The sequence below is a fragment of the Bubalus kerabau genome, chromosome 3 (assembly GCF_029407905.1).
Source record: "Bubalus kerabau isolate K-KA32 ecotype Philippines breed swamp buffalo chromosome 3, PCC_UOA_SB_1v2, whole genome shotgun sequence".
In the NCBI taxonomy this organism is placed as follows: domain Eukaryota; kingdom Metazoa; phylum Chordata; class Mammalia; order Artiodactyla; family Bovidae; genus Bubalus; species Bubalus kerabau.
In genome coordinates, this window is record NC_073626.1 from 139,365,558 (window position 1) to 139,389,967 (window position 24,410).

General features: G+C 37.6%; 1 protein-coding gene across 7 annotated transcripts in view; it reads right to left on the minus strand.

The window, feature by feature from the left end:
* Nucleotides 1-24,410, minus strand: part of PGAP1 (post-GPI attachment to proteins inositol deacylase 1) — an 80,509-nt gene that overhangs the window by 41,687 nt on the left and 14,412 nt on the right. For 3 of the 7 annotated variants that reach the window (XM_055572992.1, XM_055572990.1, XM_055572989.1), the window contains exons 4-10: nt 18,414-18,585; nt 12,211-12,368; nt 8,420-8,472; nt 7,240-7,306; nt 5,517-5,622; nt 4,812-4,867; nt 3,030-3,113 (exon numbers count right to left, since the gene is read on the minus strand). In XM_055572992.1, coding sequence (XP_055428967.1) covers nt 3,030-3,113; nt 4,812-4,867; nt 5,517-5,622; nt 7,240-7,306; nt 8,420-8,472; nt 12,211-12,368; nt 18,414-18,585 — 696 coding nt within the window. Of the gene's footprint in view, nt 1-3,029; nt 3,114-4,811; nt 4,868-5,516; nt 5,623-7,239; nt 7,307-8,419; nt 8,473-12,210; nt 12,369-18,413; nt 18,586-19,421; nt 19,543-19,811; nt 20,781-24,410 lie in introns of those variants that run through there. The other 4 variants (XM_055572995.1, XM_055572994.1, XM_055572991.1 and 1 more) reach the window with 4 other exon arrangements.

Sequence of the window (24,410 nt, forward strand, 5' to 3'; positions counted from 1 at the left end):
CATTTTAATTAGATATAAATTACAAAAAAAGTAACCTACATTTTAACAAAAAACAAGAATGAACTACAAGTGGACTTTCATACAAAGAGGGGGAAAAAAGCCAGAGTCAAGCCAAGTAATTAAAAATAATCTAATAGAGCTTTTTAGTTTATCATTTGAGTTCTCATTTGATTATGAGACAGATAACTTTTATGCAACTGAGACTGTGCTTGGATTGAAACACAATTCCAAGGGTTTAAGACTAAAGCTTAGTTGTTACTTTATTAGTGCAGACTGGGAATACTGCAGAGATGGTTGTGGTATTTTAACAATATTACATATTCAGCTTCAGTTATTTAAAAGCACTATGACCAAAGATTGTCACTTCAACTTTTAATGAAGTAGTAAGAGCAGTGCTCCAAGATCTAACAATACTGAACTCCTACCAGGGCATAAGAGAATAAGAAACACTGCTGAGACAGCACAACTTTTTCCCTCAGTATCCCTTAGTATTTAGACAGGGTGATAAAAGTATCAACCCTTTCATTCAACTAGTATTTATAAAACCTAATCCGGAGCCAAGGAATTATGCTAAACCCTCAACAAAAATGATGAATCAAGCAGATTGAGTCCCTGCTCTCATGGAGTTTAAATAAATTTTTAAGATATTTTTCAAGAATATAGAAAAGCAAGTTGAAAGAAAACAAAAACAATGTGGTACTTCTCTACTCCCCACTGCTGACAAAATAGTTGTCTGACTTCTTTATCAGTTATCTGTGCTTCCCAGTACAAAAACATGACATTACAAAACAAGGCAACAGAAGAGAACTGAATGGGCCTAGACAAAGAAAACCTAACAACCCTCGATCCAACCCATTTGTATGACTGGTTTTCGCAGCTACTAAAGGAGCCTATATCAAAGATAGCCTTTATTATGAAAACTGCCAGTATTCCAAACTACTTACTTTGGTGTCTAGGGAATTCTGATTCAGTCACTAACAGATTGAATACAGTGTTATTCAAACCAACCCTAAGACAGTGTTGTTAAAACCTAGAAGGTATCAAAAGAACAACTTCAGGTTATCTAGTAAACACTCTTACCTCAGCTAATTATAAAGCTTGTATTAAAAATCAGAGAAAAAGTCACTCAGGATTTGCTAACTCCTAAAGTACACAGAAAACGCTACTTGATCATAAAATTTATAGATCTAAAAAAATATCTATCTATGGTAAAAAAAAAAAATGACGTCTTCAACAGCTGCTAAAATCATTAGATGAAGGACTGACTAGGAACTTTATAATGGATCATGCCAGTAGGACCTGAGTTCACTGACAAATCAGTGCACTGATTCTTTGGTCACTCAAAGTGGACAACCACTTACCTACTGATGTGGTAAGTATGCAGCTCTACTTATAAAACACTCCCACCCCCAAAAAAAATTTATTCAAGATTCTAGATCTACCTACCTACCAGTTTACAGAAAACATAATGGATAGAAATACATGTTAAAAGATACCACAAGAATACAATCAACTAAACCCAAAACAAATGCATGGCATGGGAGGAAAGAAGAGGGGACTGTTATAAAAGAGACATATGATCTATAAATCAAATGCCATGTATGTACTTTTTAGATTCTGATTCAAATAAGCCAACTTAAAACTTAGATGAACAAAGGAAAATTGAACATGGGCTAGATACCATATGATATTAAGGAATATGTAATTAATTTTGGTGGATAAAATAATGATATAATAATGTGTAAAATTCTTATCTGTTAGAAAGATTGAAACATGTATGGATAAAATGATAAAATACCTGAATTTTGCTTTAAAAATGCTTCAGTCAAAAAAAGTGAGGAAGGATTAAATCAAATTAGAATGGCAGAGTGTTGATAACTGTTAAAGCTGTGTAACAGTTATATTCTACTTTTATATGTTTGAAAACTTCTATGACAAAAATTGAAAAGATTTTTTTAAATTCTCCACATATCCATGGATCTTATTACAGAAAAGGGATCCTCTAATGAACCAAACAGATAAATTTGCACTTTGGCAAAGATTTTTCTCAATATAATACTGCCATTTTTATTTGGAATAGTGCAGATGTTTTAAGCCATCACCCTCAGGGCCAGATTCTCTTGGGATAAACTGTTCATCCAAATTTTAGGCTGAGAGATGCATAACTGTGGCAAATCTACTAAAATTAGTATTCATTATTATCTAGCCCACAATGCCTGCCTACCAACTCTTCTAAAGACTTTACTATATATCAAATGGCAGTATCAACCAACTAAGTGACATATTAGATCCTAGTCCTAAAAAATACAAATAACCCAACAAAAGGGAAATGAGGGAACTTAAATTCTGAAAGATGTAAATATAAAGTGAAGAATCCTAGGATATGAGGGAAAAAAATCAGAATAGAGAGCAAAGCACCCAAATTGGGAGACAAATTCCTGAAAGCAAGAAGTGTTGATAAATTATTAAAGACCTAATATAAGAAAAGATGCTAAAGCATCTAACATATTTGTAGCATAGTAGGTACTCATTAAAAAGAAATACACAAACAAAATCATCATACTGACACTGTAAATCTGGGTAACACTGTAACAAAAAGTTACTACTTTAGAGAAAACTTGGTATAAAACGTACTCCAAATTTCAGTATGGAAGTCAATGGAAAAACAGGATTTACTTTATAAAACAGAGAACAGTTTTGCTTAAATGTATCTATTCTATAAAGTACTAACATAATTTTAGAACTAAAGAAACTCTGAACTGAATTCCTTCATCCTAAACACAATGAAACTAAGGTGGAAAGGGTGAAAAACCTAAGCTAGAGGCAAAGTACAAGCTAACAGTATACCAGTTATAGAAACATTTTGATCGGTACTTTTCAATCAATACTCTCTGTCCCAGATAAATGTTTTTCAATTAAATGGGTTTAATAATAGTTCATAGCTAAAGGTGAGATCCATTAAGCTAAATTTTAAAAATAAACAATAGTCAGTCTTTAAAACTTACATAAAAGTGTACCAATTATCTTACCAGCATGGTGCTCTGACAATAGACATGAGTGTAGATTTTTCTATGATTTGCAAGGGGAAATGTAAAATATATCTTATCAGATTCCTAAAAACAAGAGGGAAAACAATAAAACTATTGTGAGAGTAGATAATTTCATAATTCAAAAATTCAGACAAAGTAAAAAATAATTATTCTAATGAATTCTAATGAATTATTTTAATTCTATCATTCTTGGTGTTGAGAACCATTACTCTAGGAATGAAAAGAAGATATAGATGCAAAACAGTACAAACTCTGTACACCTGAACTTGTCTTGGAAGCATCAGTATGGATGCATGTGTTTTTTTTGTTTGGGTTTGGTTTTTGGCCTATGACCAGACATTTCTTAGCTCTGTTCACTGGAAAGGCCTTAGAAATGATAACTCACTACTCATAACACCTGTAAGTGCCCAAGTTACGGTTTTTAGACATCGTTTACCAAAAACTAGGGAGAGCTACTTTGAGAAAAAGCAGATTCAAGGTCTGGGATGGGAAATGTTACACAATGAGCTAAAATACTGTCTCATACTAGAGTGAGGAAAACATCAAAGACAACTGCTATTGCTAAGTCACTTCAGTCGTATCCGACTCTGTGTGACCCCATAGACGGCAGCCCACCAGGCTTCCCCGTCCCCGGGATTCTCCAGGCAAGAACACCGGAGTGGGTTGCCATTTCCTTCTCCAATGCATGAAAGTGAAAAGTGAAAGCCAAGTCGCCCAGTTGTGTCCGACTCCGTGCGACCCCGTGGACTGCCGCCCACCAGGCTCCTCCGTGCATGGGATCCTCCAGGCAAGAGTACTGGCGTGGGGTGCCATTAGCAGCTATATCAAAAAGATCCAGGAGCCTACATTGAAATGGCTTCCACTGGTCAAAGACAGAATAGTTTTAATAGCAATTTTAGTATCAAAGATAGGACAATTTTAGTATTTTAGTTTAGACAGAAACACAGAAATGTCTGAGCTCATAATAACACTAGAGGAAACCGCCCTGCTGCCCAAAATCTTATGATCACTGATGGAGGGTGTTGGTGAGCCAACTCACTATTCTGAAAACCAGTAAATATAATCTCCAAAGATACAAAGAATTATCATTTTTTTCTTCATAATCTATTTGCTTCACTCTAGATAAATTTAGTAGATGAGAAGTTTTTTATATAGAATTTCAGTTAATAAAGAAGGAATAATCAAACCATAGTCTTATTACTTTTGCAATAAATGAATTAATGACTCTACGCCTTCTTGATCAATAATAGCTGCTAACATCACAAAAAGAGAGTCTAGTAAAAGAAAAGCAAAACAAAAATGTGAATCTGATGAAGCATCTAGACTCAACTACCAAGTCACAGGAAGGAGTAGGCAAAGGAATATACGGAATGACACTACAGGAATGCAATCAGCAAAATCAAGACTGTGAAACTCTGGGACAAATGACTTTTTTTTTCAACAAATAAACTGCAAGGAAAAAAAGGGTAAAGGAGATATTAGAAATTTAAAGAGAAGTAAGAGATATATCAACAAATAATATGTAGATTTTGTTTGTACCCTGATTTAAGCAAACTGGAAAACAAGGAAACAATAAAAAAAAGTTGACGGTTATGATAAAACTAGAAAATTGAACACTGACTAGATATTAGGGAATTATTACTAAACTGATTTAATATGGGAAAAGACAAGTGGTTATCTTCTTTAAAAAGTCTAACTCTGAAAGAGAAATACTAAAATATTTTGGAAAAAAGTTGTTAAGTCCATTGGTGGTGTACTTACATTGTAAGCCACATATGTCCATTTGGACACTTTTACTGGAACCCACATAGATGTTCCTAAGGTAAAATAAATTAATTTATTTGGCTTTTTAAAAAATATTAAGTGATTTCTTTTACTGAATACTTCTCAAATCATAACAGGATTTGAAAAAAGCATCTCCCTGAATACTGGCTATTTCAAAATATAAAATCCAAGGAGATGTTCTCCATATACTCATCACCAGCACTCAGATCAAGTGAAGCATTTAAAAACTATTTGGTGTGTAACTCTAAGAAGTATCAACAGAAGTAAACAAATATTTTCCAACCTAAGTAGAGTATGACATACATATTAAAAACAAAATTTACCAGCAAAAGATATGCTGTTAAACCAGAAGAGTAAAGAATGATACTAAGAAACTAAGTCAAGAATAATGTAGCATTGATTTTATGTGGCTGTCAGGAGAACAGAGGCAATTAACTCTTTTAAACTTAGCTATTGTCATATTATCTTCAGTACAAAAATTTTATCAGCAATATGTTACAAATCACTTTTTAATTTTTTCCCTTAGTCAAGAACCTCATAAGAAATCAGCACAGGGAAATTAATAAAATATAATGGGATTATAACACCGGAATCATTACAAAGAGTTTGTCTGCTAATGACAAATTTACCTAAAATAATATCCAAAACTATACTTAAAATTAAAATGTTATTACTACCAACCTGTTAAGTCAGAAATTATTGATGGATTTTCCTCAAAGTGTTTTGCTGGGTGTCTTATAAAATGGTGATTCAAAACCGACAATTTCTTCTTGGGATTTTGAGTTATCTAGAAAGAACATTGATACATTCTATATCCTTTTATATCCACTGTGATGACCTCATGAAACTTTGTTTCAAGTGTGGATTCTTTACCAGCTGAGCCCCCAGGGAAGTTCCAATAATAATAAAGTCAACGGTTAACTCTGGTCCAGGCACTGTTTTAAGTGCTTAACCTGAGACTAATTATGCTTTGAGTTATAGTTCCCTTGTATGTACATATGTTTTTCTTCCTAAACTGAATGCTTCTTGAGAAGCAGGGAAACATCCTAACATTTTAGTGTCTAATGTTTAGTAAAATATCCTAACATTTTATTGTCGAATATTTAGTCTAGTCTATCATATATAGTGGAAAAAAAAAAAAGCTCAGTTTCATAGTATTTTGATTCTTAACAGTATTAGTCAAAAACTTCTCATTTGTCCCTTAAAATGTGTCTGTAAAACACCCATCCAAAATTATAATTTATTACATGCCAGTATTAGGGTTTTCTCATCTTAGAATTTAATGGAAAACAAGATATGATTTGTTAAAATTAGTTTGATTTATCATTTTTAAAGTATATACCTGTCTGAAACTCATCTGTTATCAGCTGAAATTGGATTTTTCCTAAACATACTGGTCATAGCTAAAGAGTCACAATTAAAACAATGTTGAAAAGCTAAAAAATGTTTGCATTCCATGATTATACAATTGCAGTATTAACAGTGTTAAACCTATAAAGCTGATTTACTTTAATACACTAACTTAAATATGGCATCTTGTGATTTAAAATGTGGTAAAACAGATCAATTTGTGTCTTTCTTTTATCAATCATTCTCTCTGATGATAGTTATGCAGCTTTCTGAAGGAGTAAAGAAAAGAATACACTACCTTATTCCTGAGAGAAAAGGCTACAGGAGCAAGGTTAAGACACAATAAAAAGGAAAGCATTACCTAGAGAACTACTGAGAAAGAAACCACACAAAATAGTTTCTCAAAGAACTGAAGCCTTCAGGGAAAAGAACTCCCCAAACCTGCCATAATGACAAATAATATGAAAAACAAAAGTAACTTTTTTCTCCAAAGAAAGTGAAAGTGAAGTCGCTCAGTCATTTCCGACTCTTCGTGATCACATGGACTGTAGGCTACCAGGCTCCTCCATCCATGGGATTTTCCAGGCAAGAGTACTCGAATGGGTTGCCATTTACTTTTCCAGGCGATCTTCCCAACCCAGGGATCCAACCCAGGTCTCCCGCATTGCAGGCAGAAGCTTTACCATCTGAGCCACCAGGGAAGCTAGATCCTCTGTCTATGGGATTTTTCCCAGGCAAGAATACTGGAGTGGGTTGCCATTTCCTTCTCCCTCCACTCCCCCGAAAAAGAAGGACATATATCAAATGTTAAACAGTAAAAGGGAAGAACTGAGGAAGATTTATGGTATCTTTCATTCTTTCAATTTTACTGCATTCTTAATTATTACTAGTGATCAAAGATTACAGATAAAGATATTTCCATTTGAAACTAATCACAGTCAATATAAGGTGTAGGCTTCTACTATCATCCAAGTAAAAAAATGTATTAAATTTTTCACTGCGCTAACAAAAAGTTTTACTTCACTGAAGTAACTTTTAGTTTAAAAATACATACTTGTTTAGTATCAGCATCAATAAGATCAAAGAATGCTCGAACTGTAGTCAATTGCAATTGTTTACACCTGAAGAATAAAATGTTACAAATGAAACTTTCTTTAAAAATATACTTTTGATACAAACATAAATATACTTTGATAAAAAGCATAAAAATTAATGGAATATAGGAATTTTCTTTAATTCTGTGAACTCTAAAATTATTTAACAAATCATTAGTATTAAGCATACATCTTAAAGCTGCTGCTGCTGCTAAGTTGCTTCAGTCGTGTCCAACTCTGTGCGACCCCATAGACGGAAGCCCACCAGGCTCCCCTGTCCCTGGGATTCTCAAGGCAAGAACACTGGAGTGGGTTGCCATTTCCTTCTCCAATGCATGAAAGTGAAAAGTGAAAGGGAAGTCGCTCAGTTGTATCCGACTCTTAGTGACCCCATGGCTGCAGCCTACCAGGCTCCGCTGTCCATGGGATTTTCCAGGCAAGAGTACTGCAGTGGGGTGCCATTGCCTTCTCCATCTTAAAGCTGAAACCTATCTAAATAAAGTAAATTTAATCTTCTCAGATTTTCAGAGTAGAAAAGTATCCGGCTGCTCTGTCTTCCCTAAATATCCATGTCTACCCCAGACACAGGCATATTGTCTATCCCATCTTCACATGTCTGAATGGTTGTGTTCCTAACACCACTGATTGCTCAGCCAGAGGAAGGTGAAAAGAGAATCTTTAAGCCAATGGACACAGATAAGATACAAGGGTTTATGTATTTCCTGACCCTTATTTAATCTATTTATTTATATTAAGCATAAATCTAATTCCTACTTGGTTTTCCATGTGCTGCTCCAGACTAATCAATGCTGCAGTAATCAAGTCCCTGAGTTTGGTGATTGGACAAGGGTCTTTGATTCTCCCCAACCATGACAAATCCCAAAATTATGACATTTGACATTAGCTTCATTTGAGACTAAAGCTACTTGTTCTTCAAGGCATGGTTTTATAGGTTGTCAAGGACATCTTGGTCAAACCAAGACAAGAACAAAGGTTGAAGTTCTAATCCCCTAAATTAATCTTTCTCCCAAACCCTTATTTATTTATAGATAAAGCTCTAAGAAAGATAACAAACCAATCAATTCACTCATGAGAAAAGATGACCACCATAAACTGCCAAAATAAGTTATATTAACTTACCATACAATGGAGAGGTGGTCTGTTGAGACCCATGTCTTAGGCACTGCTGAACTCTAAAAGGAAAGAAACAAAATCATAGTAAAGAAAAGCACATTTGTTATTCTTCAACAGGCTTGAAATTCTTATAGACTAATATTTAGAAACATGTAACATTAGTTTCACTATTTTGTGATGCACATTTTAAAATGTCTTATAAAAAGGTGACCCCAAAATATTACAATATTTCCTGCATAAAATAACTCTCTTTGTCATTACTACTTAGTCAAGCTTAAATTATTCTTTAAAAATTATTAAAACACCTACATTTTACTTATTGAAGTTTAATGTCTAACTCCTCATTACTCTAATAGAGGTTAAGTTTATGAATTTTTAATAAATCATAGTGTATGTGTAAATTATAATAGATATTTCAGTCATTTTAGTTCTGACTAGACTAACACTTAATAAATTCTAAGATGTTAATTCTAATCAGGATATATCTGAGAGATACCTGGGCCTGGTGAGACTTTATTCAAAATAAATATGCCTAATCACAAAACTACCAAATCAAACTTTTATAAGTGGGGTACAGACTTTCATTTAAGAAAAAAAAATCTCTAGATGATTAGCAATATATACTACTGGTTAGAGACAGAAGGGCAAAAGCCTAGTAAAAAAATATAACTATTTTCAGAAGGTTTCCTAACAATGACCAGCAACCTCCTAAGAACTAGAGAATTTTTTTATACAAGGTAATGACCTCCTCGTGAATGAACAGCATCTTACATACAATGGGGGAATATTAAGTAAATCTAATATTATTTTTCATATCATCTCTCTCTCTGCACTGTCAAAGACACAACGAGATGCTCTCCCTAGAAACGTCAAAATAAAATGAAAACAGGAAACTAACAATGCTATGTGTGAGAAAATTTAAAGGCCTAACATGCCTCTTTAATTAAAAAAAAAAAAGATATTTATAACTTCTAAGGAGTCATTGCGTCATTGTAATCCTGGTACTTTGCAAATAGTGTGTATTTGGGTTCCAGGCTCTACAGTTGAAGGAAAATCTACAGCTTACTAAATGAACTTATAAATGTTAGATATCTTATTTAGGAATTACTGCTTATCTTATTTAGGAATTACTGCTGGCAACTTACTTTAAAAACTGAGACAACCAGAGTTCACTGTGGTTCTAAGGTTTCATTAGATTCTCAGTAAAATAAGAACTCAGAGTAGACATCTTTTACTATTAACTAGGACACAAAGCTAATTTACTTTCAGTCTAATATCTGTGTTAGAGCTAAAAAAAAGGAAAGTCAACACAAATAATAAAGGTAGCTGTTCATAATCTTTGTGGTAAAAACTGCTGAATGTCCACCAAAATCTTCTTTCATTTTTGCAGTTAGCTAGAATGTATATTTCAGTCTCTTAACGCTAAGGCGTGACTAAGTTTTACTCTGCTGCTGCTGCTCAGTCGCTTCAGTCGTGTCCGACTCTGTGCGACCCCATAGGCAGCAGCCCACCAGGCTCCACCGTCCCTGGGATTCTCCAGGCAAGAACACTGGAGTGGGTTGCCATTTCCTTCTCCAATGCATGAAAGTGAAAAGTGAAAGTGAAGTCGCTCAGTCGTGTCCAATCCTCAGCGACCCCATGGACTGCAGCCTTCCAGGTTCCTCCGTCCATGGGATTTTCCAGGCAAGAGTACTGGAGTGGGGTGCCATTGCCTTCTCCAGACTAAGTACTCTAACAGTATGTAAAAAAGAGTGATATGTGCCACTACCAGGCCTGACTGCTCTCCCTCCACGCTCTTTCTCCTCCCTTCCTATGGGTTGAAACAGTGATGATTAAAGCAACCTTTTGGGTGAGGCATTCAAAAAGGGGGAGCCTGAGCCCTTTACTAAGCCTCCTTTGTAAACCACCCACCACTTAAATGCACACCTAGGGCAGTTAAATGAGTAAAATGTAAAATTCTACTGTTTAAGTGCCATTATCTACATAAGTGAATATTACAGAAGTTTGGTCTACCATACTAAAATAACTAAGGTCTCTAACTTGAATGGTTTTTTAGTCCCAATGAGTTCAATGTCATTTAACTGGTCTTGAGATAATCATTAAAAAATTACTTCTTAATAATTGTTTTTTTAAGGAGAACATACATGTAGATACGTAAAAGACTAAAGATTATTTGGGAGCTAAAAACTAAATAATGAAATAAAACTCAGATTATACAATAACCAGCTTTAAGTTCCATAAGTAAAATATATTTTCATCAGAGACACAGATACACTAGTTGCCTTAAACACAATACACCAACAAATCGATTAGAAAAGCATGCACACACACACCATTAAAAAAAACAAAATTCTTTAAAAGCTGCAGAAGGGGGTATCAATGCAGCATAATGCTCCAGATCAAGTCTAGGAAATAAGTTATATGACTTATTTTATATGACTAAAGCATCCAGTTTTATATGACTAAAGCATCTATTTTTATATGACTAAAGCATCTATTTTACTAGGAATTTCATATTTAGACTTTTGAGAACTAGAATATATCTGCCCAAAATATTTCAGCAGCAAAAAACGAGATTCATACCAACAATGAGGTTAGAGAGATTTACCAATTAGTAAATGACTACTAATTAGTTCCAAAGCTACTATGGCTATATCATAGCTCCTCCAGTAGTAAGAAAATGGTGGATAAGGGCAGAACAGTCTAATAATCTTTGTTCTATCTAGCATTCAGTATTTACTTAATGAATAGCAATCTAAGGAAGAGCGATAGTAGCTAAGCTGAGCAAAGGCATATCTATGAAGAGAACAACTATTAAACAAAGAACTATCATCTAAAATGCAAAAGGAATTCTATGAATTTTCTTTGTAGAAATTAAACTCAGTTACATTTAGAGACAATGTGTATACTGAGTTTAAAAGTTAAGCTCTTATCTGAAAACCTCAAAGTTAAAAATACAAGAATAATGTAAGTCCTAAAAAGAAACCTGAACTTATTTTACAGAAACTATGTATCCCAGTTAAAGATCAAATACCTGATGTGCTAGCAGGGAAGAATAAGCAGCAAGTTAATTAATCAGGTCTCTATCTATACTTTGATACTCTATCAAGTATCAATCACTCAGTCCTGTCCAACTCTTTGCAACCCCGTGGACTGTAGCCCACCAGGCTCCTCTGTCCATGGGGTTCTCCGGGCAAGAATACTGGAGTGGGTTGCCATTTCCTTCTCCAGGGGAATCTTCCTGACCCAGGGATCAAACCCTTGTCTCCCACATGGCAGGCAGATTCTTTACTGTCTGTGCCACCAGGGAAGCTACTACCAAGTATCAAAGCTAATTTTTAAATTTTAAAACCAGTAAACCTTCATTCAAGTATAAAATTCAAGAGTATGTGAAATGTTTGATCTTCTACTACTGTTGTATATAGCATACCACTGAGATACACAAAGGGCCATTGGACATCAGCCCACACTTTCTTATATTTAAAACTCTAATCAATGGATAGTCACTTTGAACAAGAAACAATCGTCTTCATATATAAGAGTGATATGCATGAAGTTTCTAATATTCTTTTCACTTTCCATGGATTTAAGTACCCATGCCTCTGCCTTCCCAAAATAATAATATTCATTTTTTCATATCTCTCTCCTCTCTCTCACACACACACATGCACACATGTACACACAGTATACTACACCGACTCAGCAATCATTTCCAACCAACCACATATCACTTCTCCTTTCATGCCCCATTGTGACCATTATGTTACTATGTCAGTAGAATCTTTTAAAAAACTTACCACAACAGATAAGGCACTGGTATGATGGCTTAATTGTGGTAGAAAAGTCAGTCCTGAACGAACTTGGTAATCCCGGAATCCTCCAGCTACAGAAAGTGTGGTTAAATTTATCTGTCTAGCATTTAAAATCCAATAGTTGTTTACAGTCATATAAAAATCTGGTGGGAAATAAAAAAGACATACATTAAAAGTTAGTAACCATTCCCTGAAACAATAACCTATCTATGATACTAACATTAAACTGAATTTCTGTTTAAGCCACCTGAATTGTCTATAAACAATGCCATCCACATTTCTCTACTTTGAGTAAAATCAGTTATCTTTACACATATTCTACTTTCCTCATCAGAGTACAAATACTGAGTTAGTAAACATATCAATAAAGAAAAAAGGTAACCCAATTTTACTAGCTTTGACAAGTCTATAGCAAACAGGTCTCTACATTCCACAAGGGCACATTTTGTTCATAAGCCACATAATATAGAAAGAAACACCCCAAATTCTTCCAAGGATACAAGTTTACTATGCTAAGGAGCTGTAGATCTTCCTAATCACGGCTGTATCCTTGTTTATAAGGGCTCAGCAGCTTTTTACTGCAGCCGCTATAGTACTGGTGACCACACAAAGCGCATTTAAGTTCTTAAAATACCATCCATCAGGGCAATGACAGTCACATTATTCTTGGGACTCTCTACTGTAGAAAATCTGATGTTTAAAAGATTCTATTCATTTAGTTTAACAAGCAGTTTCAAAGGGAACTACTTGGGAATAATTTTTGCACTTTATCTATGGAAGATGAGAAAAATTTAGTGTCAAAAATCTGAGGCCAAGGCAGGGAGTTCGCATTTCCTGTTCTGATTATCAAAACTTAACACTTACTCCTTGGAAGGAAAGTTATGACCAACCTAGATAGCATATTGAAAAGCAGAGACATTACTTTGCCAACAAAGGTCCATTTAGTCAAGGCTATGGTTCTTCCAGTGGTCATGTATGGATGTGAGAGTTGGACTGTGAAGAAAGCTGAGTGCTGAAGAATTGATGTTTTTGAACTGTGGTGTTGGAGAAGACTCTTGAGAGTCCCTTGGACTGCAAGGAGATCCAACCAGTCCATTCTGAAGGAGATCAGCCCTGGGATTTCTTTGGAAGGAATGATGTTAAAGCTCCAGTACTTTTGCCACCTCATGCGAAGAGTTGACTCATTGGAAAAGACTCTGATGCTGGGAGGGATTGGGGGCAGGAGGAAAAGGGGATGAAAGAGGATGAGATGGCTGGATGGCATCACCGACTTGATGGACGTGAGTCTGAGTGAACTCCGGGAGTTGGTGATGGACAGGGAGGCCTGGTGTGCTGCAATTCATGGGGTTGCAAAGAGTCAGACATGACTGAGCGACTGAACTGACTGACTGAATGCATTTTTTATCTTGTCATTTGATCATTTTTAACATTTTGGAACAGCAAACTCATCTCATTAAAGATTTCAATCATATTTACTTAAGACTGCAACCAAGCAGACCCATTCTTAACATCTCCAGGGCCTGGGATAAGAGTTACCAATCAGGGTATACATGCCATATGTCTAAATACCAAAGTCAAAATTTCAGCTAACAAACTTAAATCAAACGTATTTTCTCTGCCTACATATAGATCATATATGTATCACTGAAATAACATGGAAGGCCAGGTTCAAATTAAGAATTCCAGGCAAGAGGAGAAGGGGGCGACAGAGCATGAGATGGCTGGATGGTATCACCAACTCAATGGACATGAGTTTGGGCAACCTCTGGGAGATAGTGAAGGACAGAGGAGCCTGATGTGCTGCAGTTTATAGGGTTGCAAAGAGTTGGACAGGACTAAGCAACTGAGCAACAGCAACAAGGACACCTCAGAGTTGGACACTGGCTGATGGCAGCGCAGGGAGAACATATCTCTGTGGACATCTGCAGCATAAGGAGAGCAGATCACTGAGCTCTCCTCCTTTACTTCTCATACACTTTCCATCCTGCATCACAAGGACCTCCTGTGCACATCCAACTTCTGTCTGTACCTCAAGTAGAGCCACCCCTGGCTACAGTTCAAGCTCAGGATTGCACATACCTGTCCTCAAGACAGATCCAAGAGAGAGGCTAAGGAAGTGAGCTTGAGGCATACGGACAAAATTCTGAAAGACTGGTTACCTGGATCATGGTCCAGAAGTAAAGGTACAACCTCTCAGTGGGGAGGCTATTTGCCCTGTACACTCCACACCCTGTGTGTGTATGGCAACACCAGTGCAGGGCCCTGTAAAGTGCAGAGCCCAGTGCAAGGCTTCCTTTCTCCCTATTTAAGGACAGTATTTCCAACAGGTACAAACAGGGAATCTACTTCTGCACATAATATGGGTCTCCTAAAAACTTAAAATCTATTATCCTTTGAACTTTTGCTTTTCATACTAATTATGGCTTGATGCAATAAAAAATAAATACAAAATAAATGGCAAAGTGAAAGTCACTCAGTCGTGTCCAACTCTTTGTGACCCCATGGACCGTATAGTCCATGGAATTCTCCAGGCCAGAATACTGGAGTGGTTAGCCTTTCCCTTCTCCAGGAGATCTTCCCAACCCAGGGATCAAACCCAAGTCTCCCGCATTGCAGGCGGATTCTTTACCAGTGAGCCACAAGGGAAGCCCAATAAGCTTGCTAATTATTGGGAAAGGCACCTTGATCCTAAGAAGCACTTTTAGCCTAAGCCAGTGGTCCCCAACCTTTTGGGCACCAGGGACAGATTTTGTGGAAGACAATTATTCCATGGACCAGGACTGGGGAGGGGGGGTGGTTTCAGAATGAGTCAAGGGCATTACATTTATTTTGCCCTTTATTTCTAGTATTATTACATCAGATCCACCTAAGATAATCAGGCATCAGATCCCAGAGGGTGCAGAAACCTGGTCTAAGCCATTTAGAGACAGACCATAAGTATCCTTCAAAAACACGAAAAAGCTGACTCTCTTGACAGTTTTTTCCTCAAAGAGATTTTTAAAAAGGATTTTAAGTAATTCTAATATAACTTGCAGGGCTCATCTACATATACCACATAAAATGCAATAAGAGAAAAAAATCTTAATTATGATGACAAGAATTATGACTATGTCTTTAATTTTTTCTAAACCTATCATAAATAACAATAATTATTAGAATCAGGAAGGCATATTTAACTTCAATATAAAATTAAATATTTTTATTCAAAGAGTTTTACAGGCAAAGTTTTAAATATAATAAGGAGAAAAATCAACCTTCTCTTTAAGTACTACTGCACCAGATATCTCAGCAAATAAGTTACTCCCTGCCAATATTATGCTGAGATGGGTGTTTGGAAAGCTACTTTGGTTTGGAGTCCTTAGGGTATATGTCTCACTAATCTATAAAAAAATTTTTCAGCACAATTAAGGTGATGCAAATTTTTATAGAATAAGAACTTGTGCAAATTTACTGATCAGGAAAAATAATTATTTCTTTCTGAAGATTTTCTTGTACACATACAATATTCCAATAGGTCATGAAGACAATACTTGACATTAATAAAAAGTTGAGAGAGCCAGTATTTAATTCTTATTCTCCAACATTATCACTATTTAATTAGATGATAGCAATCATAAACTCCTGTTCTTCACTCAAAATTCTCTGCAAAATTACAGTATTACCATAGTTTTATTTCCTCTGTTATCATAATATAACTCAATTCAGAGGCAGCATATGAAAAGGGTAAATAAAAGCACAGGCCCAGAAACAAGCTTGCCAGCGTCAACTACTGGCTCCATTGTTTTCTAGCTATGTGATTTTGGGCAAGAATTTATCCTGGCCCCTTTTTCTATTTGTGAACATGGCTATAATAATTGTACCTACCTCAAGGGACTGCCCTAAATATCAAATGACCTAACAGTCATGTAAAGTTCTTGCCACAATATCCAAAATATAAGAGCTCTATAAATGTTAGCAATCGTAACTCATCTCATCATATAAAGTGTTCAGTTCAGTTCAGTCACTCAGTTGTGTCCGACTCTTTGCGACCCCATGAATCGCAGCACGCCAGGCCTCCCTGTCCATCACCAACTCCTGGAGTTCACCCAGACTCACGTCCACTGAGTCAGTGATGCCATCCAGCCATCTCATCCTCTGTCGTCCCCTTCTCCTCCTGCCCCCAATCCCTCCCAGCATCAGAGTCTTTTCCAATGACTCAGCTTTTCGCATGAGGTGGCCAAAGTACTGGAGTTTCAGCTTTAGCATCATTCCTTCCAAAGAACACCCAGGGCTGATCTCCTTCAGAATGGACTGGTTGGATCTCCTTGCAGTCCAAGGGACTCTCAAGAGTTTTATCCAACACCACAGTTCAAAAGCATCAATTCTTCGGCACTCAGCTTTCTTCACAGTCCAACTCTCACATCCATACATGACCACTGGAAAAAACCATAGCCTTGACTAGATGGACTTTTGTTGGCAAGGTAATGTCTCTGCTTTTCAATATGCTATCTAGGCTGGTCATAACTTTCCTTCCAAGGAGTAAGTGTTTTTAATTTCATTGCTGCAGTCACCATCTGCAGTGATTTTGGAGCCCCAAAAAATAAAGTCTGACACTGTTTCCCCATCTATTTGCCATGAAGTGATGGGACCAGATGCCATGATCTTCGTTTTCTGAATGTTGAGCTTTAAGCCAACTTTTTCACTCTCCTCTTTCACCTTCATCAAGAGGCCTTTTAGTTCCTCTTCACTTTCTGCCATAAGGGCAGTGTCATCTGCATATCTGAGGTTATTGATATTTCTCCCGGCAATCTTGATTCCAGCTTGTGCTTCTTCCAGCCCAGTGTTTCTCATGATGTACTCTGCATATAAGTTAAATAAGCAGGGTGACAATATATAGCCTTGACGTACTCTTTTTCCTATTTGGAACCAGTCTGTTGTTCCATGTCCAGTTCTAACTGTTGCCTCCTGACCTGTATATAGGTTTCTCAAGAGGCAGGTCAGGTGCTCTGGTATTCCCATCTCCTTCAGAATTTTCCACAGTGTATTGTGATCCACACAGTTAAAGGCTTTGGCATAGTCAATAAAGCAGAAATAGATGGTTTTCTGGAACTCTCTTGCTTTTTCTATGATCCAGCGGATGTTGGCAATTTGATCTCTGGTTTCTCTGCCTTTTCTAAAACCAGCTTGAACATCTGGAAGTTCACGGTTCACGTATTGTTGAAGCCTGGCTTGGAGAATTTTGAGCATTACTTTACTAGCGTGTGAGATGAGTGCAATTGTGTGGTAGTTTGAGCATTCTCTGGCGTTGCCTTTCTTTGGGATCGGAATGAAAACTGACCTTTTCCAGTCCTGTGGCCACTGCTGAGTTTTCCACATTTGCTGGCATGAGTGCAGCACTTTCACAGCATCATCATTCAGAATTTGAAACAGCTCAACTGCAATTCCATCACCTCCACTAGCTTTGTCGTAGTGATGCTTTCTAAGGCCCACTTGACTTCACATTCCAGGATGTCTGGCTCTAGGTCAGTGATCACACCATCGTGATTATCTAGGTGGTGAAGATCTTTTTTGTACAGTTTTTCTGTGTATTCTTGCCACCTCTTCTTAATATTTTCTGCTTCTGTTAGGTCCATACCATTTCTGTCCTTTATCGAGTCTATCTTTGCATGAAATGCTCCCTTGGTATCTCTTTCTTGAAGAGATCTCTAGTCTTTCCCATTCTGTTGTTTTCCTCTATTTCTTTGCATTGATCACTGAGGAAGGCTTTCTTATCTCTTCTTGCTATAAAGTGTTAGCAGACCTATTTATTTAAAAAAAAAGGCACTTCTACTATTTTACCTAAATATAAGTTTATTTTGAATAGAGTAGCCAGAAGAGTTAACAAAACACAGAAATATAAATACACTTCAGAGACTAGGCGTCAACATCAAGAACAACTAAGCTGAAGCTCAAATGCCTAGAGGTTGTAGGACACATGCTGTCCAGGTTAAGATGCAACAGGCAGAGAAAACGAACAGCAGTTTCAGTTATGAATCTTAAGCTGAAAGTCACAAAAAGAGATGCTCAGAATTGGAAGTGCTGATTTAAACCTAAGCTGCTTCACACATGGATAAACCTGTAGCATACTCTAAAGGGAGTAGCTACAAAGGATTTGTTTAATCCTAAACAACAATGGGGAGGTCAGTTAGAGTTTATGTAATAGTACTCACCTGTAATGAAACGATCTAATGGCATCACAGGAGCAACATGAGGTGTGGCTTGTGTAACAAGAAGATTGATCAGATCGTGTTTAAAATTTTTCAGTGTAAGCAATGCTCTTGCAACAAGGCCACCCATAGAATGACCGATGATTGCCACACTTTTTGGAGCAAATTCTTGACCCTATTAAAAAAAAAAATCATCAAGGCATGATTAAGGATTAGAATCACAGTAAACAAAATAAATACTTCTCTCTACATATAAGCAATTTTATTGAAAAAAGAATAAACTATTTATATAATCTCCCTTAATAAGACAGGAATACATTTTCATACACTTGTAATTAGTATATACATACTGCTTTGTGTTCTGTAAGCATTTTTAAAAGTTAAGCTTTGGTTTTCTGAACCAAAATCACAACCCTTGGTCTAGCAAATCATGTTTTTCCCATTTGTTATATTGTATGTAAGAGGTGTGATTACATTTGGTGTATATCAGATTAGATTTTATAGGATATATAAAGTGAGATCACTTATTTGAAAATGGAGGTATCACAAAAAAGCCACAACTATTCCAGTTGCCATAGCAATGTACTATTGAATCATATCAATGTATCTTATCTCATCAAATTATTTCTCTATTGTGGGCCTGGGCTTAAAAAGGAGTCAGCAATCCACACATTTATTCACTGATAATTACATATTTTAATTTTTAAAGTAAGTATTTCTTTTAAAAAAATATTTTCTATCTGCATATAGGCCCAAACTTCTGTTCATCACCTTCCAACACTGATCCTTCATCCATGCCTTCTCTCCTGTTACTATAATCTGGGCTTCATGAAGAACCAGAGTTAACAGAATAGACCTGAGACTGCTATCCTTATAACTGACTGTATTCAAGGCTGGCTCTGGTTTGCTGTCTGCGACCAAAGACTTTGGAAGGGTTCCCATCATTTCCTAAATTATAAAAATGGCTCATTATACCAAAACTGCTTTGTAAACATGGTTTATGTTGAGTACCTTCTGCCTTATTTTTGTTGGGATTTTGGCACATGGGAGGCACAGGCACAAGGTGTCCAGGTGACTGGTCCTCTAGAAGAAACCTTAGCTACTGAGTCTCTAATGCATGTCACAATCGTTGCTGCAGGAATTAAACATATCCAGAGTGACTTTCCTGTAAGGGGACATTGGGAAGCTTTCACCTGGTTTCTCTGGACTTCACCCCATGCACCTTTTCTCTTCACCAATTTTGCTTTGTATCCTTTCACTATAATAAATCATAACCATAAGAACAACTATATGCTTAAGGCCACCTGGAAAATCATCAGCCTGAGGATGGTTCTGGTGATCTTCTGAAACATACTTGATCTTAGCAAAAGCCAAATCCTACATTTGTGCTTTGAAACCTACCCGCTTTGGCCTTTTCAAGGACATCACTCTGGCAATTCTTCTCACTTTCTTCTTGCATTATTGTTTCTGTCCACTAGATCATTCTCACTAGTATATAAATATGGTCTCCCCCACTGGCTCAGAGAGTAAAGAATCTGGCTGAAATGCAGGAGACACAGGAGATGTGGATTCGATCCCTCGTCAGGAAGATGCCCTGGTGGAGGAAATGGCAACCTACTCCAGTAGTCTCATCTGAAAAATCCCATGGACAGAGGAGCCTGGTGGGCTATAGTCCAAAGGGTCACAAAAAGTCAGACACAGTTGAGAACTAAGCAAAAACAACTACTAGATCATTCCTACTAGTATATAAATACACTGTTATTCTCTCTTAAAAAGTAGAAACTTTATTTTTACTTCTACTTTAGCAACCATATCTTTCTTTATATACCCCTTGAGAGCAAAACTCTTCAAAAACAGTTGTCTGCACAGTACTTGCTGTATCCAATTTTTCAAACACCCTTAAACCCATTCTGATCAGGTTTTCCCCTACAACACTCTTTTAAAACTGCACTTACCTGGTCACCAAGGAATCTAAAGATCAATTCTCAATCCTCACCTTACTTGACCTATCAATGGCAATTTACATAGTTGATCACTTCTTCCTCTTTGAAAATGCTTTGCTTGACTTCCTTGATGAGATACTCTTATGGTTCTCCTCTTACCTCACTGACTGCTCCTTTTTAGTCTCTTGCTGGTTCCTTCTTATCTCCCCTCACCTCTTAATACTGGTGTGACTCAGACCTCACTCCTTAAATATCTTCTTTCACATCTTGAACCCATTAGTGATCTCATCCACTCTCATGGCTCTAACTACATCTCAGTTCTGTTCAGTTCAGTCGACTGCTCAGTCATGTCCAGCTCTGCGACTCCATGGACTGCAGCACACCAGGCCTCCCTGTCCATCGCCAACACCCAGAGTTTACTCAAACTCATGTCCATTGAGTTGGTGATGCCATCCAACCATCTCATCCTCTGTTGTTCCCTTCTCCTCCCGCCTTCAATCTTTCTTAGCATCAGGGTCTTTTCCAGTGAGTCAGTTCTTCGCATCAGGTGGCCAAAGTATTGGAGTTTCAGTTTCAACACCAGTCCTTCCAATGAATATTCAGGACTGATTTCCTTTACAATGGACTGGCTGGATCTCCTTGCTGTCCAAGGAACTCTAAAGAGTCTTCTCCAACACCACAGTTCAAAAGCATCAATTCTTCGGCACTCAGCTTTCTTCACAGTCCAACTCTGACATCCATACATGACCACTGGAAAAACCATAGCCTTGACTAGACAGACCTTTGTTGGCAAAGTAATGTCTCTGCTTTTCAATATGCTACCTAGGTTGGTCATAACTTTCCTTCCAAGGAGCAAGCGTTTTTTAATTTCATGGCTGCAATCACCATCTGCAGTGATTTTGAAGCCCAAAAAAATAAAGTCTGACACTGTTTCCACTGTTTCCCCATCTATTTCCCATGAAGTGATGAGACCGGATGCCATGATCTTCCTTTTCTGAATGCTGACCTTTAAGCCAAGTTTTTCACTCTCTTCTTTCACTTTCATCAAGAGGCTCTTTAGTTCCTCTTCACTTTCTGCCATTAGGGTGGTGTCATCTGCATATCTGAGGTTATTGATATATCTCCCGGTAATCTTGATTCCAGCTTCTGCTTCTTTCAGCCCAGAGTTTCTCATGATGTACTCTGCATAGAAGTTAAATAAGCAGGGTGACAATATACAGCCTTGACGTACTCCTTTTCCTATTTGGAACCAGTCTGTTGTTCCATGTCCAGTTCTAACTGTTCCATCCTGACCTGCATATAGGTTTCTCAAGAGGCAGGTCAGGTGCTCTGGTATTGCCATCTCCTTCAGAATTTTCCACAGTTTATTGTGATCCACACAGTTAAAGGCTTTGGCATAGTCAATAAAGCAGAAATAGATGTTTTTCTGGAATTTTCTTCCTTTTTCCATGATCCAGCGGATGATGGCAATTTGATCTCTGGTTCCTCTGCCTTTTCTAAAACCAGCTTGAACATCTGGAAGTTCATGGTTCACGTATTGCTGAAGCCTGGCTTGGAGAATTTTGAGCATTACTTTACTAGCATGTGAGATGAGTGCAATTGTGCGGTAGTCTGAGCATTCTTTGGCATTGCCTTTCTTTGGGACTGGAATGAAAACTGACCTTTTCCAGTCCTGTGGCCACTGCTGAGTTTTCCACATTTGCTGGCATATTGAGTGCAGCACTTTCACAGCATCATTTCAGAATTTGAAATAGCTCAACTGGAATTCCATCACCTCCACTAGCTTTGTTCGTAGGGATGCTTTCTAAGGCCCACTTGACTTCACATTCCAGGATGTCCGGCTCTAGGTAAGTGATCACACCATCATGATTATCTGGGTCATGAATATCTTTTTTGTACAGTTTTCTGTGTATTCTTGCCACCTCTTCTTAATATCTAATGCTTCTGTTAGGTCCATACCATTTCTGTCCTTTATTGAGCCCATCTTTGCATGAAATGTTCCCTTGGTATCTCTAATTTTCTTGAAGAGATCTCTAGTCTTTCCCATCTGTTGTTTTCATCTATTTCTTTGCATTGATCACTGAGGAAGGCTTTCTTATCTCTCCTTGCTATTCTTTGGAACTCTGCATTCAGATGCTTATATCTTTCCTTTTCTCCTTTGCTTCTTGCTTCTTTTCTTTTCACAGCTATTTGTAAGGCCTCCCCAGACAGCCATTTCGCTTTTTTGCATTTCTTTTCCATGGGGATGGTCTTGATACCTGTCTCCTGTACAGTGTCATGAACCTCCGTCCAAAGTTCATCAGGCACTCTATCTATCAGATCTAGTCCCTTAAATCTATTTCTCACTTACACTGTATAATCATAAGGAATTTGATTTAGGTCATACGTGAATAGTCTAGTGGTTTTCCCTACTTTCTTCAATATAATTCTGAATTTGGCAATAAGGAGTTCATGATCTGAGTCACAGTCAGCTCCCAGTCTTGTTTTTGCTGACTGTATAGAGCTTCTCCATCTTTGACTGCAAAGAATATAATCAATCTGATTTCGGTGTTGACCATCTGGTGATGTCCATGTATAGAGTCTTCTCTTGTGTTGTTAAAAGAGGGTGTTTGTTATGACCAGTGCATTTTCTTGGCAAACTCTATTAGCCTTTGCCCTGCTTCATTCCGTACTCCAAGGCCAAATTTGCCTGTTACCCCAGGTGTTTCTTGCCTTCCTACTTTTGCATTCCAGTCCCCTATAATGAAAAGGACATCTTTTTTGGGTGTTAGTTCTAAAAGGTCTTGTAGGTCTTCATAGAACCGTTCAGCTTCAGCTTCTTCAGCATTACTGGTTGGGGCATGGACTTGGATTTCTGTGATACTGAATGGTTTGCCTTGGAAACAAACAGAGATCATTCTGTCATTTTTGAGATTGCATCCAAGTACTGCATTTCAGACTCTTTTGTGGACCATGATGGCTACTCCATTTCTTCTAAGGGATTCCTGCCCACAGTAGTAGATATAATGGTCATCTGAGTTAAATTCACCCATTCTGGTCCATTTTAGTTCGCTGAATCCTAGAATGTCGACGTTTACTCTTGCCATCTCCTGTTTGACCACTTCCAATTTGCCTTGATTCATGGACCTGACATTCCAGGTTCCTATGCAATATTGCTCTTTACAGCATCAGACCTTGCTTTTCACATCCACAACTGAGTATTGTTTTTGCTTCGCTCTATCCCTTCATTCTTTCTGGAGTTATTTCTCCACTGATCTCCAGTAGCATATTGGGCACCTACCGACCTAGGGAGTTCCTCTTTCAGTATCCTATCATTTTGCCTTTTTATACTGTTCATGGGGCTCTCAAGGCAAGAATACTGAAGCGGTTTGCCATTCCCTTCTCCAGTGGACCACATTCTGTCAGACCTCTCCGCCATGACCCACCCATCTCGGGTGGCCTCACAGGGCATGGCTTAGTTTCATTGAGTTAGACAAGGCTGTGGTAGGTTTGATTAGATTGACTAGTTTTCTGTGATTATGGTTTCAGTGCATCTGCCCTCTGACGCCTCTCGCAACACCTACTGTCTTACTTGGGTTTCTCTTACCTTGGACGTGGGATATCTCTTCATGGCTGCTCCAGCAAACTGCAGCCGCTGCTCCTTACCTTGGATGAGGGGTATCTCTTCACTGGCTGCCCCTCCTGACCTTGAATGTGGAGTAGCTCCTCTCGGCCCTCCTGCACCCGCGACTACAACTGCATGCTAGCTACACTTGGGATGTCTAAAATGTACCTTAAATACAATCTGTCTAGAACTGAACTCTTAATATCCTTTAGATCTGTTCCTCCTACATTTCTCCCCACCCTGGCTAATCATAATTAAATTATTTTAGTTTTTCTAGTTTGAACTGAAGTAAAGTGTTAGTCTCTCAGTCATGTCTGACTCTTTGCGACCCCATGGACTATAGCCCACCAGGCTCCTCTGTCCACAGAGTTCTCCAGGCAAGAATACTGCAGTGGCTTGCCATGCCCTTCTCCAGGCGATCTTCCTGACCCCTGGGTCGAATCTGGGTCTCCT